Source organism: Rhopalosiphum maidis, chromosome 3 (assembly GCF_003676215.2).
Source record: "Rhopalosiphum maidis isolate BTI-1 chromosome 3, ASM367621v3, whole genome shotgun sequence".
NCBI lineage: Eukaryota > Metazoa > Arthropoda > Insecta > Hemiptera > Aphididae > Rhopalosiphum > Rhopalosiphum maidis.
Window position 1 is genome coordinate 64,352,645 of NC_040879.1, and position 19,796 is coordinate 64,372,440.

General features: G+C 29.7%; 1 protein-coding gene across 1 annotated transcript in view; it reads right to left on the bottom strand.

The window, feature by feature from the left end:
* Window positions 1-12,133, bottom strand: part of LOC113557099 (neither inactivation nor afterpotential protein C) — a 34,610-nt gene extending 22,477 nt beyond the window's left edge. The window contains exons 1-8 of the mRNA XM_026962410.2: window positions 11,632-12,133; window positions 7,782-7,951; window positions 6,680-6,784; window positions 6,137-6,246; window positions 3,895-4,037; window positions 3,539-3,686; window positions 1,063-1,144; window positions 749-847 (exon numbers count right to left, since the gene is read on the bottom strand). Coding sequence (XP_026818211.1) covers window positions 749-847; window positions 1,063-1,144; window positions 3,539-3,686; window positions 3,895-4,037; window positions 6,137-6,246; window positions 6,680-6,784; window positions 7,782-7,951; window positions 11,632-11,758 — 984 coding nt within the window. The 5' untranslated portion in view covers window positions 11,759-12,133. The remainder of the gene's footprint in view (window positions 1-748; window positions 848-1,062; window positions 1,145-3,538; window positions 3,687-3,894; window positions 4,038-6,136; window positions 6,247-6,679; window positions 6,785-7,781; window positions 7,952-11,631) is intronic.
* Window positions 12,134-19,796: the final 7,663 nt, after the last annotated feature.

The following is a 19,796-nucleotide window of genomic DNA, read 5'->3' on the forward strand; positions in this document are numbered from 1 at the left end:
GAAATACACATGTGCAGTTTGCATATTAATGTTAGTGACCGTAATGATAGTATAATATAATATCTACCCGATGATTACATGATATTAAGTTTATACATTTGTATAATACTTAAATAAATTCGTATTAGGCACATAATTTTAACAATCGAAATCAATCAATGCGTTTTGAATTTTTTTAGCTATCATATATTTAATTGATAAAAGTTGCTGAAAATATTTAAATTTTTTTTCGAATGAATAATTATTAAAAATAAATCAAACAAATTAAATATAAATACCATAAGATCACCGTTTCGTAAAATGAATTAATATTATAATAATTATAATTATACCTATTTAAGTATTATAGTAAAGAAATAATACATACATATTCATTAAATAAATTGATAATGGATGGGCAATCACTATATGTGATAATGAAGATAAGTATGACGCGATTCATTACTATCGTAATTATTATTGTATGTCATTGAAGCATACACCAAGCCGGACATTTTTTGTAATGTGGCCAATATATTTAGTACTATCATTCTGCTTGGTGTAACCACACAACCCGTATCTTTATCACACATCTATGCCTTACAAAATATTTTTTTATTTAAATACACAAAAAGATACTATACTATAACTCTATACCTCTAAAAATAGAAAAACTATAAATTATAATGTTGTAAATATTAAGTTATAATATTATAACTGATGCGTATGTTCGTGTAACTGATTTTAAATATTAAACATTTATACTTGCTTTTAGATATCCATTTTTTATAATCCTGACTTCTGGTTTTCGAATAGATGTTACGTCGTCAACAATAGATGACATCACTGACCTGACTTCTTGTTGTACCTAAAACGTTATAATAAGTCGTTTACATAAAATAAATTCAATAACGATATGGTTTGTACTCGTAAGAGTTGCGTATTATATAATTCATATCACTAATATACGTATTTTATTTTTTTAAATAATCGACTTAACTCAGTTATATGATATGGCTTGTATATTATAATAATATTATATCTACTATTTTTTGATAAATAATATTTTCAATATAAGCTTACGTTATCTGGAACTTGCGTTAAAAATGGATGTTCTAAAAGTTCTTCCATACATGGGCGATGATCTGGATTTTTTTCCAAACACCTGATATAATTTGAAAAAAAAAATTGTTAGAACGACATAAATAGTCCGTCTATTATTTTTCGCCACGGTATTATAGCACAGCATATCTGATTATTTTGTGAGAAATGTGATAAAATATTATAGTACCTATAGTAAAATTTCTTATTTGATATCAAACGTTATTGGTATTGACTTCAAGCAAGGTACGTTTTAATTTATTAAATTAAACTGAAGCTTGAAACACATTGTGTTATTGAAAACCAATCTGTATCGTTAGTTTATATTTTAATTATAATGCAATGAGACTAGGTATATTATAAATAGAGTATAAAGTATAGACTCTGTGACTACGGAGGCGAGATAACTATTACCGATTGGGTTCAACGATTTATTTTATAGTATTCGATTTTCGTAGGCGTTGAATTAATCGCTATCTGAATATTTGATTTTTCATAAAAAAAATAAAAAAAAAATATGTATACATTATGTATAATATAATATGACAAAATACACGATGAAAGCGGCAATTTTTATAAAATATAACACTTAATGACAAAATGTTACTGTGCGCTCGGCGAAAAAAAATGAGTATGTACTCGTGAATACACATTCGATGTTTTAAAACATCGATTATAATATACAAATATTCTTTTGTTCGTGTTTAACGAAAGTACTCGAACCCCGTTTAAGCTAATTACAACGGCGTTCCCTTGATCTCCGATACATTCATAATATCCTATCTTTGTTAAAGAGCATAACCGCACTTATTACCGGGGGTATCCCCATCCCTAGTTTTTCTTTTGTATCACTTTAGTCAATATGTCGGGATTATTAGGCGCCTACTTGTTGTTCGATATTTTGTTTACAGTACACCCGGGGTACGTATTATAAGTACATGACCTATATATATAAAAAAAAAAAAAAAACTGTACGATACGAGCGGGTCGAATCGTTAGTTACGACGTTACGGCATAGTACCTGTTGTTTTTGGTCTCTATATATAGTAGATTATTCAAAAACACGTTTGGATTTTAATATTTTTAATGTATCGAAAAAAAAAATTGTAAAAATTGTAAGTATTAAAGAATTAACAAATTTAGGTTAAATGTGTACAGTTTGAACGATACAAACAATGGCATATTATAATGGGAGGTGAACACACACGTGTCACGCTTTGCTGCCAGAGCATCGTTGACATAATGTAGCCACTGTTGCATTGTTATTTTTGGAAGCAAAACAAATCGTATATTAAATCATCGAATACGATAAATGTTATTCAACGGATCTGATGGTGTTTTTGAGTTTTTAGTAGATATAGTTGCTCCTCGCTCGTTAATATAGATACTTCAATTAACAGATAAAAACGTGATTGGTATGTATTAATTATGCAATTAATTTTAAAGAAATTTATCCGTGGATTTGAAATATACACAAAAATTACGATTTTAAACAGTTATGAAAGAACAATAATTTTTCAGTAATTTGGATATATCTATACTTAATAATGATGGTTGCATCCCAAAACCGCACAATTTTGATTTTGATCATAAAAAGGTCGATAGACCTGCACAGATTATCGACTGTCAACGATAATGATTAAGTCAGTGACGTATATGCAGCTTAAAACATAAAATAATTATTTTGCAATGAAATGTAGAAAAATCAAAATCTAATATTAACTTAAACAACATAATGTTTCATTTTCAAAACCAATGATCGCGTGAGTTAAGTACTAAGTATTACATTATGTTATATAGATAATAAGACAACTATTATTGATAAATAGTTATGTATAGCATAGTCTACTATTAATAACTACGAATTATATTATTTTAATTATAATATTATGATCAATATATTAGTTATGTCTTAATAATACAATGCGTATCACACACATCAAAGACAATACAAGATTGAATTGTCAAAATTATTTTTGAAGGGTCACCCGCTGATCACCAATGTATACAATATATACAATTTGCATTATAAGCAATTAATTTTACTATACTATGGCTGACCCGGCAAACGCTATACACGCTTATAGTCGTGATTTCGTATAAAAATCCTATCGAAAAAAGTACTTTCAGTTTTTCACAAATTATTCAATTTTTAGACAACTTTTCAAAGTTTTCTTTTCGTTAAAATTGTATACAGGCTATTACGAACATTGAAAAGAAAAAGAAAATGAGACCAATCGGTCAATCCGTTATCAAGTAATATAATTACCAACGAACAACATTTAATTTTTATAAACGTATAAAGATAATATACATTTATATACACAAATAATCGATAATTTTCGTGTTTAAGATTAATATAGTGAATTATGCACTGCACAGCTGCGAAATTATGCACAAATCACAATGCGCTACTTTCCCTTACTCTTTCTACGCATTAAGTGTAATTATTGCTTACTCGGCAATGAAGTCATTGAACAATTGGGTCCAGTTTGATGGTTTGGATAATCCTGGGGGCGGATTCCTAACAATTTGGAACAACGCCCTCGTCGGGTGGATGTCCAGGTACGGTGGTTTGCCGTCACCCATTTCAATCGCAGTAATACCTATGAAACAAAAAAGAAATGTGTTATCACTATGCGTTAACTGTCACGCCGTTATAAACATTGTCAATTTGATAAAATCCTAATATGTTTCAATGAACCAAAGAAAAAACTAATGCAATTAATTAAATATAATTGAAATATCTATTTGCTATTTTAGTATTTAGTGATTGTATTACGAAACAGATTCATAATCTGGCAACGAACTTACCGACTGCCCAAACGTCGATTTTCTGATCGTAATATTGTATTTCACCGGAATTGTCTTTGTTTTCAACCAAAATTACTTCTGGTGCCATCCATGCTGGAGATCCTACTCCCGTGTTAGCCTTATACTCCGGACTCTTAAGCTCCCTTTACAACAAGTGATGTATAAAAAGTCAATACTATTGTGATCATAATTTTATGAATTATTATTAAAATAATACTAATATTATCATATATTCAAAAATAAATATTTATAATGTTTTCAAAACTTCAAAAAACTTTATTATTTTACTTAATGCCGTGTTTCACATTAAACCTATTGTTTATATACTTTAATATCACATTTTATAATTATTATACATATAGTAGATAACTTTAAGATAAGCCACATTTAAATAAGTTGATGATCGAATAATTATTAATGCTATAAAAAGCAATGAGAGATACAAACAAATAATTATTGTAAAATTTATCATCATATACGATCATCTCTCCGCTCAAAATGTCTAAAATTCGACTTTAACACGCAAGTATGCATAAATAAATAATCTTCATTCTTTAATTGGGTACTTTTTGGTCGAGGAAGGAAAATTTGGGACACGTGATAAAATCATTTTATATCAGAATAGTTTGTATTATTATTATTATTATTATTATTATTATTATTATTATTATATTGTACGTATGTGACGTGAGTGGTACACCGAAGACGCGCGTGTACACCGGCTTGGTATACATACGATATTTCGGAATGTATGATAAATAAACACTGGACGCGTCACAATGGTAGAAATGATTTTAAGTGCGTGTCTCGCGTGAGGAAGTTATAATATAATATTACTATAGTAACAGTATAATATTTAGTGTGTACGTGTAGCCGTCGTGTAGGTACAACACACACAACTCCCACACGCGTATTCGCGTTAATACAAATGTAATGTAATAATAACCGAATAACGATGTATACACATTCACACCGCGGAGTCGTGTCCAATGTTATACGTACGTACTCGTTAATGGCTATAGTCGCGGTGGAAATTATTATTTATACCGTTTAAGTATGATAAGCGATAGCGTGGTAGAAGTGATCCGGAAAAGACGTCGCCGTTGTGTTATTCCGTCGTTTTTTTTATAATTTTAGAGAACTTACACGGATATCGACCAATCAAAATCGTTGTGAAAAAAGTATAGACGTACAATATACGAAGTTTATGACAAATGTACAAGCGCATCACTGCACTAGACACTTGTAGCACAGTATTTAAATATGAGTAATACCATACGTATATAGTATCGTGATTTGCATCACTACCACAGTGCATCTACTCTATCGACATAAATATGATTTCATCCCTAACAATCGTTACTTACCTAACTATAATTAAATGTAAAAATGTAATATTATCTCAAGACACACGTCTTCTTATATTTTACGTTGAATTTGAGTGAAAAATAAATTGTGGTTGCCGTGGTTGTCTTGTGTCAATTAAAATTAATTAAAACATATATTTTTTTAACGATATCTTGACATTTTGTTAAAAAATCATGTTAAAACTTCTTTTTAGCAATTTTATTTTTATATAAATGACTAAAATACTTACATACATGTTAATGATAGTTAAAACATTTAATTTTATACAATATTTATGTCAATAATTTGAATTTCATACCTTAACCAATATTTGTATGACTAGCAGGATCCAAAATGAAAGTTATCTAAGTAGGTTTAATTGGACTAAGATATGACGCAATATAGTAGGATATGAGTATTTCGTTCACTTACATAACAAATATACGTAAAAAAAAGTAGAAATTTAAGGCCGATCGTTATATTGTATTCGTATCGGCGAGATTATGGAACTTAAAATATTAAAATAAAACCGGGTAAAACAAAATACAAATACTGCAACTGAAAAAAAAATTCAGAGGGGGAGTCCAGCACATTTTTTTAAATATAAATACTGAAAATTTATAGTCAATTAACTTTATTCACCACTATAAAATGTATCTATTTTTAAACAAATTGTTGGGGATCCGGATCCCTGGACCCTCTTTCAGTTGCGACTTTGCCTAGAGCCTACGATTGTTTTAATCCGGGTCTGCGTGGCCGCGGAGATATTATACATTCGCTTCCCGCCAAAGCCGTAATTTTTTAGATTTAGCGTTTAACAATCGCGTTATATTTGACGTTTGGAAACAATATTTTAGTAAATATACATAAGTTAATTATTTTGTAGCAACGTTACCTGGACTGACCGAAGTCTACCAACTTCACTTCCCCGTTCTTCGTTAACAGCACGTTTGAGCCGCGGATGTCTCTATGAATCACGTGATTTTCGTGTAAGAAACACAAGGACTGAAAAATTGTAAACGATAAAAATAACTAGGTTTGCATATTTTTTTAAATAAAATATCATACTCAATTGTAAATTGTTATCGCCACAAACGCGACGTCGTTACGGATATAAAAAAAATTACAAAACGGTACATTCAGCGGTGAAATAATCGTAATAAATGTGTATGTTTGTTATTTTCGTATAATATTATGAAACTATCAACGCCGAACATTTGAATTTATTTGAATCAAAGCAATGGACGAAACATTTTTGTGGTGTGTTATTTTTTTTAGACAGTGAAACATTTTTTTTTTACCATATCGGCATTTTATTGTTATTAAATACGAGACGGATTGACAATAATTAAATAATAGTTAATTGTATTGATTTTTTGAAAAATAAACGGTTCATGGTTTTTGTACTTAGTTTTGTGTATTGTTATTGAACACATACCTTGACCAGTTCTCTGAGTACATATCCGATGTGTTCTTCTTTCATTTTTTTGTTCTGTAACAAAAGACCATTGACCAAGTCCACGACAGTTCCTCCTTCACACATCTGTAAATAACATCAGCGGTGGAACGAAATTTATAGTCTACAGTCTCATATATGCGATATAATATATTATTATCTACTAGCGCATTATTTTATTCGAAGACCTCGGGGTTTTAATAATACCGATTGAAAAACGAATACAATGTAGGTATGCTTGAATATAAAACGCATATAACGTATAAATTATAAGTAAACAATATAGTGACGAAACTTTTATTAGGTAATTGAAACTTTTTTGGTGCATATTTTTACATTTTTCTATTTTAAGGGGGTTTATTTTACAGTTTTAGTTGCATATTTCGATGTTTTTTTTTGTTTTCTAGACATTTTTGAAATATATACTACTGCATGTCTATTATAATATAAGAAAAAAGTATTATATTTTTTTAGTTTCGATTAATATCAAAACAAATTAATGGTTTTACTTGTAGGTATAAAAGTTTTTACCAATATACCCTTAGATCAATAATCGGGGAAACAAAATACGTACCTATACCAAAATGATATGAAAGTGACGAAAAATATGAAGAAAAGTAGATGACTATCCATAGTAGGGTTCCGTAATTTTTTAAAATATATTGTATTAATTAAATGTTCAAAAAACAATTTTTTTTTTTTTGTTAATTTTATATGCATACTTTCATATTTTAATGCATATAATTCTACATATTTAAGATTTTTAGCGCACATTTGGTTGGTTTTTAACGCATATAAATCCGCGCTCTAGTTATTATGTATAAAACAATTCAAGTGAAAGAAAACAAAACTATAAAATGTATTTAAATATTATTCATAATAATATAGTATAAGAGTTTTAGTAGGTATTATTTCTCAATTTTAAAAAAATCGAAAACTATGTATGTGATGTATATGAATGCGAATATGAATGTTCCCAATATGGACATGAATAAAAAAAATTTTAAATAATAAAACGGACATATTATTATCTAATTATAAGTATTGTTATGAATATTAATAATACAAATTATGAATATTATACCTCCATGACAAACCACAATTCGGCAGCACTATTATTGGTGTAAGCACCGTAAAAGTCTGGCATGTTCGGGTGCGACGACAGATCTTTCAATATCCGATATTCTTCATTAATATCTATTTCGTTGTCCGAACATTCGTTGAGGTTTTGAATTTTGATTGCGACATTTTTTCCTGAATTATAAGGGTTAAATATTTATGATATTATTGTTCTGTTAGAAACACGTCGTACAATATTGTAAGAAATAAAATAATTTATTAAGATACATATTTTGTTTAACAGTACACATAATATATATTATTAACATTATAATATCATAATGGCGTGTACTTTTAAATAGTGATCTATTTTCAAACACAATTTGACTAAGACCTACCTGCTGTAATAATATTAACTATAGTCTATAATAATCAAGTTTAAATATGTCACTCATAAACGACTCATAGAACTTTGTAAAAATACAAAATTAACACGTTAATATAGTATACGGTAAAGAGAAGTAAAGACAGTAAAGTTGTTTTTATTTAAACTATTACATTGGTGTGTACCTTCAAAAAAAAAAAAAAATTCTATTTTTAACAAGAAAATAGGGAACATATAGACATAATAGATAACTTTAAGTAGTAAACATTTTATTATTTAATTACTACACTCTGTTTATAGTTCAACCTATTCCATAACATAAATCATTAAAACACATGTTCTGAAATTTCAATGTGTATAATAAATTATACTGGAAAAAAAAATACGTAATAAAAAAAATCTTTACTTTACCAATTTAATAGAACGACTTGTTAATTTTTTTTCAATTAGTCACCATTTTTATGTTAACGTGTTAACTATATGTTAGTATGACTAGTGTATACTTCTGGTTTTCGTTAACTTTAAAAGTTAAAATATTATTACCGAACAACTACTATAAATTGCCGGAAACTAAAGCAATTTCATAATCTCGCAATCGTTCTCAATATTATTACACAAATTATATGTATATAAAAAAAAAATCATCTCCAGTTCATATTCTCACCAATCCCCCAGTTTTGATGTCATACATAATTACACAGTCGTCACGCGTTATATTTTACCGATTAAGTTTGTAACACAAGTAATCGCAATATATTCTGCTAAGCCGAGCAATTTATCATATTATCGCTTTCGAATATGACGGAATAAATAAGCACTAAGTGTATAAAACGGTTGTATATATATATAAAAAAAAAATGTATTGTATAAATATAAAGCACGATAAACCCAATCGATATACATGTGTTTTCATTTGTATTTTATACGCATTAGTAGATCTTTTAGTATCCATTCAAATCGGAATTATTGCTTGTGGCGACCATAAAATTAAATAGCACGGACAGGGTTTCGACGAAGTACCTCTACGTGAAAAACGCTCTTCGATAAAATCGATTTATTCATATTTGCAGGTATGATGGATCCGGCAAACCGCAATACAAATACAACACACACGTTTACTGACGATTCATAATGATCGTAATAATATTAACATCATTGTAATAATTTGAACAACTCGTGTAGGAATGCATTTTTTAAGTTCAAATTCCTAATATTGACTGCGACTTACGTGTTAATCTTAAATTAGAATAATTTAATTTTTATAATTAGTGTAATGTATTAAATATTAATAAAGTGTTACAATATTACCAAGTTCTATAATATTGATTACCTAAACAAAACGATCTTAACTTTTTTAATATTATCTTTTTGACTTTCTTTTATCTTCTATTTCATTGTTTGTTATAAAATAACACGTTTTAATCATCATATATACATCGTATAATTACTTTAAAAGCTAGAAGAAATTACCTATATTAGTATAATATGTTTAATGTATTATGACGATGTATATGATGTATGGAGCCAATATAAATACAAACAAATAATGTATTGAAATTTTATATCATCAATGATGTAATAAAAGTATGAAATTTTATTTACTATTTAACACTAATATTACTAATTAAGTTTTTATGAGTCTATTAAGGAAATGTATTTGTTATACTTTTCAATACACAATGCATGTTAATAATTCTAATATACATAATATATTAAACTATTTTTAAATTATTAAATTAAATCGTAAGACATTTCAATATCATACCAATTGTGATAGACGAAAAGTGACATAACTTATATTTACGAAAAAATCTTTCTCAACTAAATATTTTAAAATATATTACATTGTTGTTTGTACTTTATAGAAAGAACACAGCACAATATTAACAGATTCAAATAATTATGGAGGTACAGAAGAAAATATTAAATTAGAAATGTAAGTACACATAATATAATATAATATAATATATTATGTACTCTACAACAGTGCAATTGTCAATTTGTTTATCGTTGTATGAGGGTTCATTGTTTAATAATTTAAAAAAAAATACCTACAACTTTTTATTAGTCACCGTGTCATCAGCTAATAATGATATACAACTTAAACAATAATTCAAGGACATTAGAAGCTATGTGAAATGAGTAACGAATGATAATTGTTCGATTGAGAATTGCATTGTTGGACAGTATAAAATCAAAAACTCGTTGACAATAAAATTAAAATGTGAAAATTTAGGATTTTTCTTCCGTATCGTTAAGAGGATGCCAGCGTAGTATTTGTTATCTCTCTCTAACCACGCGTAACATAGAACATTTTACGTTCACAAAAATGACTATAACCATATTAATTTCTCAAATCTGAGCGAAATGACCTCTTATAAAATTTAAAGTTAAGAACATTACCTAGGGAATCTCATAAGCATTTTATTTTATTTTTATTTTAAAGCGAGCTATGAGTATTTTAAAATTGTAAACTGTTTATACATTTAAAAAACTCATAACGCTCAAATTTGAGAAATTAATATGGTTATAGTCATTTTTGTGAACGTAAAATTGTCTATGTTGCGCGTGGGTTAGAGTGAGATAACAAATACTTAGGTTAATTTAGTATTTTTCTCTTAAATCATTTATATCAGTCTTATTTTTAAACTTTTTTTTTTGGAAAATTCTAAATAAATAAAAAAATTAAATTAAATAAATACAATTCGACTTTTAAGGTCTATTAAATATAAAAATATAGCTTAGAGAATGTACATTATACGCTATACTATTAACGTAATAATGTTAATAATTATATTAAATTATATTAATTACATTTTCTTCTTTTTATAACGCTTCGAGCAAAACTGCATGAAAGATGAATATTTCGACATTTGTCGGCTATAATATTAATGATATTTCATACAGCTTATTTTCCCGTGTGACCGGTGGACGATAGAACCGTTGGAGGGAATTGTGTGAGTGTGTGGGTTGGATTACAATAGTTGTTGGCTCGCGGGGCTCAAAATGGGCCGCTACGTTGAATTCAACACTCTGAGCCACCGTTTCACCCTTAAGTTGTCACGGAATTCATACTTAACTACCCAAAACCAAACCCTTCTACCACTTGGCGTGGATGAGCGACACGGTTAGTGCACAGGGATGCTAGCCGCGTCACACCGACTTATCGATCGGTTGCCATATTAAATCACAAGTCATAATCAAAAATAAAAATGAAAAAAAAACGAACGAGATCTAGACCACGGACAGTTAAAAGTCATATTGCAGGATACTTGATGTTTGTTCTCATCGAGTGAGCATATAATAATAAGGACTCGTTGCAGGAATAAAATAATATGATATAAACGATACTCTGCGGTGCCGCTATAGGACAAATTCATAACGTTACCAGCAAATGTATAGATTCGCCGTTCCCGAATAATTCGGACCATTAATATAACATCAATAACTATAAATGATAAGAATTAAAAAACCGATCGAATCGTCTAACCCGATTCACAGTCGATGGCCGCGTAAACGTTACTGAATATTCCCGAGCCGAGGACTTGGCCGAGCTCAAAACGGTTACCGGCCTCCGGCAAGCTGTTCACGTCAAGTCGGTCGGTACTGAGTCCCATGGCGCGAGAGGTTCTGCGTAGATCCTGCGTGATAGGTTCTGAGCAGGTCCGTCGCCTCGTATATCCTCCGTCGGTCACTCGACGAAAACCTTTACGAAGACCGCGGCGATCGCCTGCGCGACACGACCGGAAATCCGACGAATTACAATAACAATATAAATATTATCATGTATGAGATGATGTTATGCGCGCGGACCGCACGAGACACGACCACACCGCGTTCGGAGCTGACCCGGTGTGTTCCGTGTGCGGCAGACGGACTACTGTCACGATGTTTAGTTGTATTACAATACTATGTTATTGTATCTGACGACGATACGATGGTATTGCGTTAGATGTGCCGTCGTCTGGTCGTGCCGGACTGAACGGTGCCCGAGTCCGTCGGTGTCACGGCTATACGGTTTAAAAACAGGGATTACATACACGGAAACCGTACGAGTGTTTCCACCGACGTTGACATAATTCGATTACGTCCGACGGGTGTAGCACTGCGCATATGCGTTCCGAATAACAACGCCGCACCGCGCGGTGGTTTTTTTTTATTCTCGTTTTCTTTTATTTTTTCCTCTTTTCCTCGCCCTCCGTGCACCTATCCATACAATATATTATATTATACGTACAGGTATATTACGGTGTGGATGTATGGCATAGCTACACGGTAAGACCGTGTGCGTTTGCGGTGCGCCTATACATTATGGGTAATAGGTACGGGCTACAATATATACATAGCATAGGTGCTATCCGTTTCTTTGCAGAGCTCTCCGCGGTATTTATAATATTTTAACGTCGTCCGTTCCGGTGTGTGCCGACGACCAATAACGCGCGTACCGAGTCCGACGCGCCCAGTAATACTACGTCATATTGATGTGGACAGCTATTATTGCCGCCGTGTACTGTACACCGCCGCCGTCCACCGTCATAGTACTGTAGTTCTAGACATAAAATTTAGTACAATATTTTTAACAACAGCCGAAGTATAATACAATAATTATTATATTGTATGGGCAAATTAGAACTCCGATCAAAAGAAAAACGCAATACGAAATTTCGCAATATCATACGTACAGAGTGGATGGACACGTACGTTTCGTTGAAATGATATGATTATCGTGTATTAAATACATTTAGGGTGTGCCGCGAGGATTTACCCATTGCGATATCTCCTGAAATAACGGGTATATCATAATTCTGGTCTTTTAATGACATTCGCAGGGACGAGAACTACAGATATTTCATGTTTAAATTTATTTTTATGTTTTGGTAAAAAACGTAAAAAAAATGTATTTTTTATTTAATTATTTAAAAAAAAAAAATTTAAGATAGCCTTTTTGTAGAGTTTTTTTTTCTGAAAATATTAACGCTTTAACATTTTAATTTCATCAATTTCCTGGTTTTCAATATTTTTTCTAGCTTCGAAAAAACTGCGAAATTTTTATTGTGTTTACGTCTTGCCAAAAAAAGAGACAAAATAATAATATCGAAACATTAAATTAAGTATTTAAATTGCGGACTATGCCATACTCAAATTACCAACAAGCCATAAAATATTAACTATTACGCATTTATACGTTGGCGGACAAAACACCTTTTTTTACTAACTTCAAAGTAAACAAAATACATTTGTTTAATCTATTTATTATAATTATTATAATATAACCGTATTTAATAAAACTAGGTATAACAAATATGTACATATTGATAGTTTGTACAATAGTTATTAACTTTATTTAAAAATTTAACAATGTTGAAGAAATAAAATATGACGTTTATGCGGGCCACATGTTTGATACAATGATACCACTATGGCATTATCGTATTAAATAATTCGTAGTTTTTTCGAAACTAGAAAAAATATTAAAAATCAGGAAATTGATGAAATTAAAATGTTAAAACGTCAATATTTTCAGAAAGAAAAAACTCTACAAAATGGCTATCTTCAATTTTTTTTTAAATAATTAAATAAAAAAATACATTTTTTAACTTTTTTAACAAAACATAAAAATAAATGAAAACATGAAACATTTATAGTTCTTGTCCCTGTGAATCTTATTAAAAAACCAGAATTGTGATATCTTCATTATTTCAGGAGACGTTGCAATGGGTAAATGCTCGCGGGACACCCTGTATAGCAGTTAGGTATTATAGAATCAATAATGAAAAGATATTATGTTAAAAACGATTCCATAATTATCTTATTATTATTATAATTTTTTTTTTTTTTAATGTTTTTTATTAGAATACATCTGCACACGAAACTACGTCAAGTCCACAAAAATTATAATTTATTTGTAACTATATATACAAAGATCACAGTGTTAGTACCGACTGGCCATATAGTAAGGTCTATATTATCATCAACGCAATAATTTACTAAATAAATCATAAAATCGTATTCGCAGTATCATTTTTATTCTGAGTAGAATTATTATTAATACTTTATTGTATTCTTATGATGTACAAAACATTAATTTTTAATTCATTTTACCATAGTATACAACTGGTAATTTAGTTACTATTGGTATATTCGGAAAACTTGATATTTTCTTCTGTTATTACTTAAAAATGATTATAAACAATGAAAAAACTGTTTATAAAGTATATATACATAATATATTACAACAAAAATGTGTTGTTTTAAGCAATTTCAATAAACCACATAAGCTTTCTGAACTTGTATGTATTTGTTTTACTAAATCGTTTTTAGTTCACCTTTGAAATATTAAATTTAAGACTAATTCCTACAAAAAGGCTTTACCCAGCCGAAATCAGTATTATGGTCTAATAAATCCATTTTATAATAAGATATATAACATTTTATACTAAAAAATAATAAGTAGAACTTTTTTTTTTTGGCAAGCGATGTATTTATAGCGCTTTAAAAAGTTTTATAGTAAAGTATTCATCGATATCATAATAATTTTTAACGTATATGCATTTTACAAGCGGATGAAACAAAAACGATTCGGTGAGCTTATTGTCATTGTATATTGGAAAGGTATTTGTCAACAGTATAGGTCCAACACGGGTAACATTATCCGACTACGGCTGTGTTCTCTGTCTTCATATTGTTGTCGTTGAATCCAGACTGATCTTTTAAGTAAACACAGAATGACTAGTAGTTGACTTAGGCGGTCTTTGGCTTTCATTTTGTTTGGCATGCTATTTCACATGTCTTCGAGACTACGGCTAACCTTCTTGACCACTTTACCACACTCGTCCGCGCCTACCACAACCAGATTTTCGGTTTTTTTCCTTCTTCTCTCGACCGAGTTATGTGTCAACAAAAGAAATAAAACAAAATCCATTCCACGCACACTACGAAACATAGTAAGTACTGACGATCTTTACTCAAACCCATGGCACGACGGCGGACAAGACGTGTTGAGTTATTTCGCGTTTCTTCTTATTTAATAATGTAGTGAGTGCATTCATAGGATGCAACGATGTTTTGTCAATAAAATGTTGTGATTTTCGACTTTAACAATAAGTGTTTTTATTCGTATATGAAAAACGCGCTTATACCGTTAAGTTTTAGTATCTGAGCATCAAGTTCAATTCAAAACGTTGTTCCCTAGTGCCCTAAAGGCTGTGATAAAACCAATCTTATAGAACTCACAATAATATTATGATTTAAGTGCGACAAACTCCGTTTTCGGATATAGCGTCCGTGACGGGTTGCGATTCACAACTATTCAACCATGAATTAATAATGAATAAAAAAACAACGTAGAAATTGAAATATACTCGAAAAATTCGAAAAATATCACACGTCATATTATTATTATTGTATCATTCGTGTCTTATGACTATCGCGGTTATGATAATCGCTTATAAATCATAACTCTTGGGAATCGCAACAGACGAACATTAACATTTCACCAATTGTTTTAAAATATACTGTTGTGACTTTTGTAGAAAATATTGCTGAAAAGATGTTTCTGATTTAATGAAAGTAGGTTTGCGTACGCCCAATAATAGAATAATAAAATAAAAAATTGTTAAATGGATAATGAGACGATGTAATATGAGTATAATCTAATATGACATTAAATGCGTAACTTCATTAAATCATTTAGTGTTACACAACACGAAAGAAGTCTACTACAGAGCGTATCATTAGGTATCATAATGCGGTATAGTTTTAATTTTAAAACCATTTACATTATGGTTTCCACTAGAACCAACACGCGTAGGTAGTTTTATGTGTATAACGAATGATGTCTGTATCTTTTATTTGTTTACATAGGGTTCTCCTCCGAAAATAACATAAATACGATATTATGTATATTATTATATTGTCGTTGATTAAATATACAAAATATTAAATATTATGTACACAATATATCACACTGTGTACATTATGCACTAAAGACATTTTCAGTTTATTTCACGGAAAAACGTTGTTCTTAAATCCTGTTAGGTATGCGTATTGACTCATTCTATAACTAATAACATAACACCCATGATCATATTTTACGACACACGATGACATTGCATGTGATTCTTTTTATTATGATCAATGGGTTTATGATACTTGACCGTTTTCCCGTTACCTAAACATAATAAATCGTTTTGTAAAATACACAGTATACATAATATTATATACGTTATATGCACTATATATATACTAAATTCTCTATATAGTATATATATATATATACGTATTTGTATATTTCTGAAGGACAAGACTATATTTCTGAATAATCCCTTATTTCAAAACAGGTATTGCCTATATATAGCTACATGTGAACTACAAAATATTTTAACGTTAAGACGAGGCATTTAAGTAATACCGAAAAAACATGACATGTGCATAATAATAAATATAATGTAGGTTATTCACCTAGCATATTCCCGCTAATTTTTTTCTTTAATAACTTAAATTTACTTAAATTTTAACTTTTAGTATTTTTAAGTGTATACCTAAGAACTATATCTTAAATTGTTTGATTTTTGTATGCCATTTAAGTATATATATATATATATATATATATAACGGTACTCAGTAAAAATACAAACGTATACCTGCAAATGAGAAACATCCATTTTATTTTTTATTATTATTAAAATTCAAACAATTGATTTTTGAGTATTAATATATGTATAGGTATTATTTACTGAGGAAAATAATTTGTTAAAACGGTTTTACAAAAATGTAAAATAGATTAAAATAAATATCATTTTTAGTATTTATTGAACTCATAATTTTTAACTCATTATTGTTAATTAGAATCATTTTAATTCATCAAACCTCATATCTACCAAACCCACAATTTTAGATTTCTATTATACAATTTAATAACACAAAAACTACTTAACTCGTAAATCATAATTTGAATAAATTCATTATTTAAGGATAGTTTGGGTGATAGCATGTTTGGCAAATAATCATAAAAATTATGTAGCTAAGTCACTTTACAAAAAATTTTAAAATTCATTGTAAACCTGAACGTTAGTATATCATTTTTGAAACAAATGTATCACGACTATTATATACAGTAGCAACATTATTAGATGCTATTATATTATTATCTTGGAGTATCAAAGTTTTAAGAAATTGTGTTAAAACGTATTAGTATTCTAAACAATATATGAAAAATGTTTAGTTCGTTTAACAATATTTCAATAACATGCGAATTTTTAGACCATCTAACGCAATATTATTATAATATCTATCGTTGTTATTTTTTATCTATTAAACGAGATACTTTTTTATGCGTTTCTTTCGTTTGTTCAACCTTATACCGTAGTGTTCCATTGGCCGTTGCTCTTTAAACGGATGTAATATTTATAATTTGATGTATTATTACACAAATGCAGTATAATATTCTATCATCGATGTTACTTGCAAAATAATAACGATAAGCCTGTGAATTCAGCTCTGTAGGTGTTAAGACGATATTGAGGTAGACTTGTGTGTAAAATGCGCATGCCCGACATACCTCGCAAACCCAAACACATGTACATAACACTATATATATATATATTATACGCGTATTATAATCTAAACAGTAGGCACGCACAAAGAACGATTTTCCGTACAATCGGAACATATTTGAATGAAATAGTTTCGTTCGAGAGACGGACAATCGCCGATACGTTTCGTTGAACGGTAATACGCGCGCGCGTTGTCATTACAGCGATTGTATAGATAATAAAAAGTGCAGGGCATTTAAATATCGGTGACGGTTAGGTTCTGTTTTTCGAAAACGTTTATAATGGCGACCCGTTGCGCATAATATATACATATAACGTGTAGCCGTCCGGAGAATCATTGTATACGTGTATGATATATACTTATATATATATATATATACCACCATCCCTTCATATATTCAAACATTTTCAAGTGTCGCCCGCCGGCGCCGTTTACGACCGTCCACTGTTCTCGTATAATATATACTTTGTATCTCGTTTGACCACATCATAAAATAGCTCCGACCAATACGCGAACGCGCGGCCTCCCCACGACGTCTGCGAATCTCGATACCGCCGAAACGTATTGCAATTAATATATTCTGCCGGCAGGACTAGCTATAAATAGGTTTGATTTTAGAGATTCCATATCATTCGCGACGTTTGTGCCGAAGTCGGCTTTCGCGCGGACAACTCTATATTTTAACATTAACTTACGGAGGCCGCAGTGGCGACTGCTCAGTATAATATTACTATGTAAAGTCCCGTTCCGCCTGGTCAGCGGTACCGCGTCGTAGCTCGTGGCGATTTCGTTCTGCCGCTCGCACGCTGCGTCCGATTGACATTTTCTGTGTACAAAACGCATTTTGTGGGGGACGATTGAATTTATTGTTCCCCTTTCGAATGTATAAAACAATTCATTTGCTGCATTCGTCACCAGCAATCGCCGGATGAGGTGATGAGGTGACAAAAAAAAAAAAAAAAATGCAATGGTTTTTTTTATTTTTATGGACCTATATTAAAATGCAATTTTGTTCTATGAATGTCATTTTTTTTTCAATTCAGATTTATCTATATTTATAAAATATTGAATTTCCTCCCTTCTAGTATATGTTTGCCTATTTCCACCGGCATTCTTCGTGATTTCACAATACTGTAAAGGTTTTACCTATAATCAAATCGTTTTGGAGATACATCGTGATGGACGAACACCGAGAGTTGTTGTAGCGCCAAAGATGGGATATCGGACGATGATATGACGTGATGACAATGGTTTCAGTACATTGAGATACTTAAAACCACTTTATAATTGGTCTTATGTGATATACTTATGATATAATATTTATTATATTTTAGTATAACTATAAATATTACAAAGAAATAAAGGACTTAGATATTAATCAAGCCGGTCATTTATTAATTATTGTCAGGTTAGTTGACTGCCAGTCAAATTATTTTACGACGATAGTGCACGTATAATAGAAAAAACAAATACCTTATAACAAGTAATGAATTTTATAAGCAGTTTTTGTTTTTGAACTTATTAAGCGAAAAAAAAATATATTTCATTAGAATGTAATATTATTACAAACCTATTTACTTAGTTTTTTTATTGCTTGTTTATTGGGCATGTCGGTGTCATATTAATTTAAATCATTTAATGATGAACATTTTCGGAAAATTATTCTTTTAATTATCTACGATATGCTTTTAGACGTTATCCAAGAAATTGTTTTGAAGTTTACTTTATTCTGTTAATTTCATTTGTGATTAATATTTATTTTTTAATTTTTTATTAGAATGAAGTTATCGACTTGTATAAATTTGGTTAGGCATTAATACACAATATAAAATGGTCCATACAGATTATATCAAATATATATTATATTTATATTTATGTAAATTTATTTAAGTCTATTGATAAATTAAATTGTCATTAAACAATTCTACTGTCAAAATAAAATAGACCTATTAAATAAAAATATATTTCATCATTAAATAGTTATAAATTAATTATCAATAATTGTTTAATGCATTGCTTAATTATTATAAAAACAACGCAAACAATTATGTTAAACGTAATACATTATACTCATACTATGTGTTATTACAGTTCGCGCGA